The sequence below is a fragment of the Zerene cesonia genome, chromosome 8 (genome assembly GCF_012273895.1).
Source record: "Zerene cesonia ecotype Mississippi chromosome 8, Zerene_cesonia_1.1, whole genome shotgun sequence".
NCBI classification, from domain to species: domain Eukaryota; kingdom Metazoa; phylum Arthropoda; class Insecta; order Lepidoptera; family Pieridae; genus Zerene; species Zerene cesonia.
In genome coordinates, this window is record NC_052109.1 from 2,441,621 (window position 1) to 2,441,924 (window position 304).

Genomic DNA, 304 nt, shown 5'->3' on the forward strand with positions numbered 1-304 from the left:
ATCTGCTAGTACATTACAAGGTTCATCAGGAAACGGACTGGGTGGTCTTTATGGTACTGGCTCTAATGGTTTATACGGATCTAACGGACTCAGCGGCCTTTACGGCCAACAAGGACAAGGTGCCAGCTCAACAGCTGCTGTAGCTGCCGCTGCAGGTGGATCTGGAATTTCTGGTGAAAACGTGATTTTCAACAACATTAATAGAGGCTATGGCACAGGATCTAACGGTTTGTACGGTTCCAATGGACTCAATGGCCTTACCGGACAACAAGGACAAGGTGCCAGCTCTGCAGCTGCTGCAGCT

The 304-nt window shown here is 49.3% G+C and overlaps 1 protein-coding gene across 1 annotated transcript in view; it reads left to right on the forward strand.

Moving 5' to 3' along the window:
* LOC119828701 (N66 matrix protein-like) overlaps positions 1-143 on the forward strand; it is a 920-nt gene extending 777 nt beyond the window's left edge. Inside the window, exon 3 of the mRNA XM_038350941.1 lies at positions 94-143. Within this exon, the coding sequence (XP_038206869.1) occupies positions 94-143 (50 nt within the window). The remainder of the gene's footprint in view (positions 1-93) is intronic.
* The last annotated feature ends 161 nt before the right edge of the window (positions 144-304 follow it).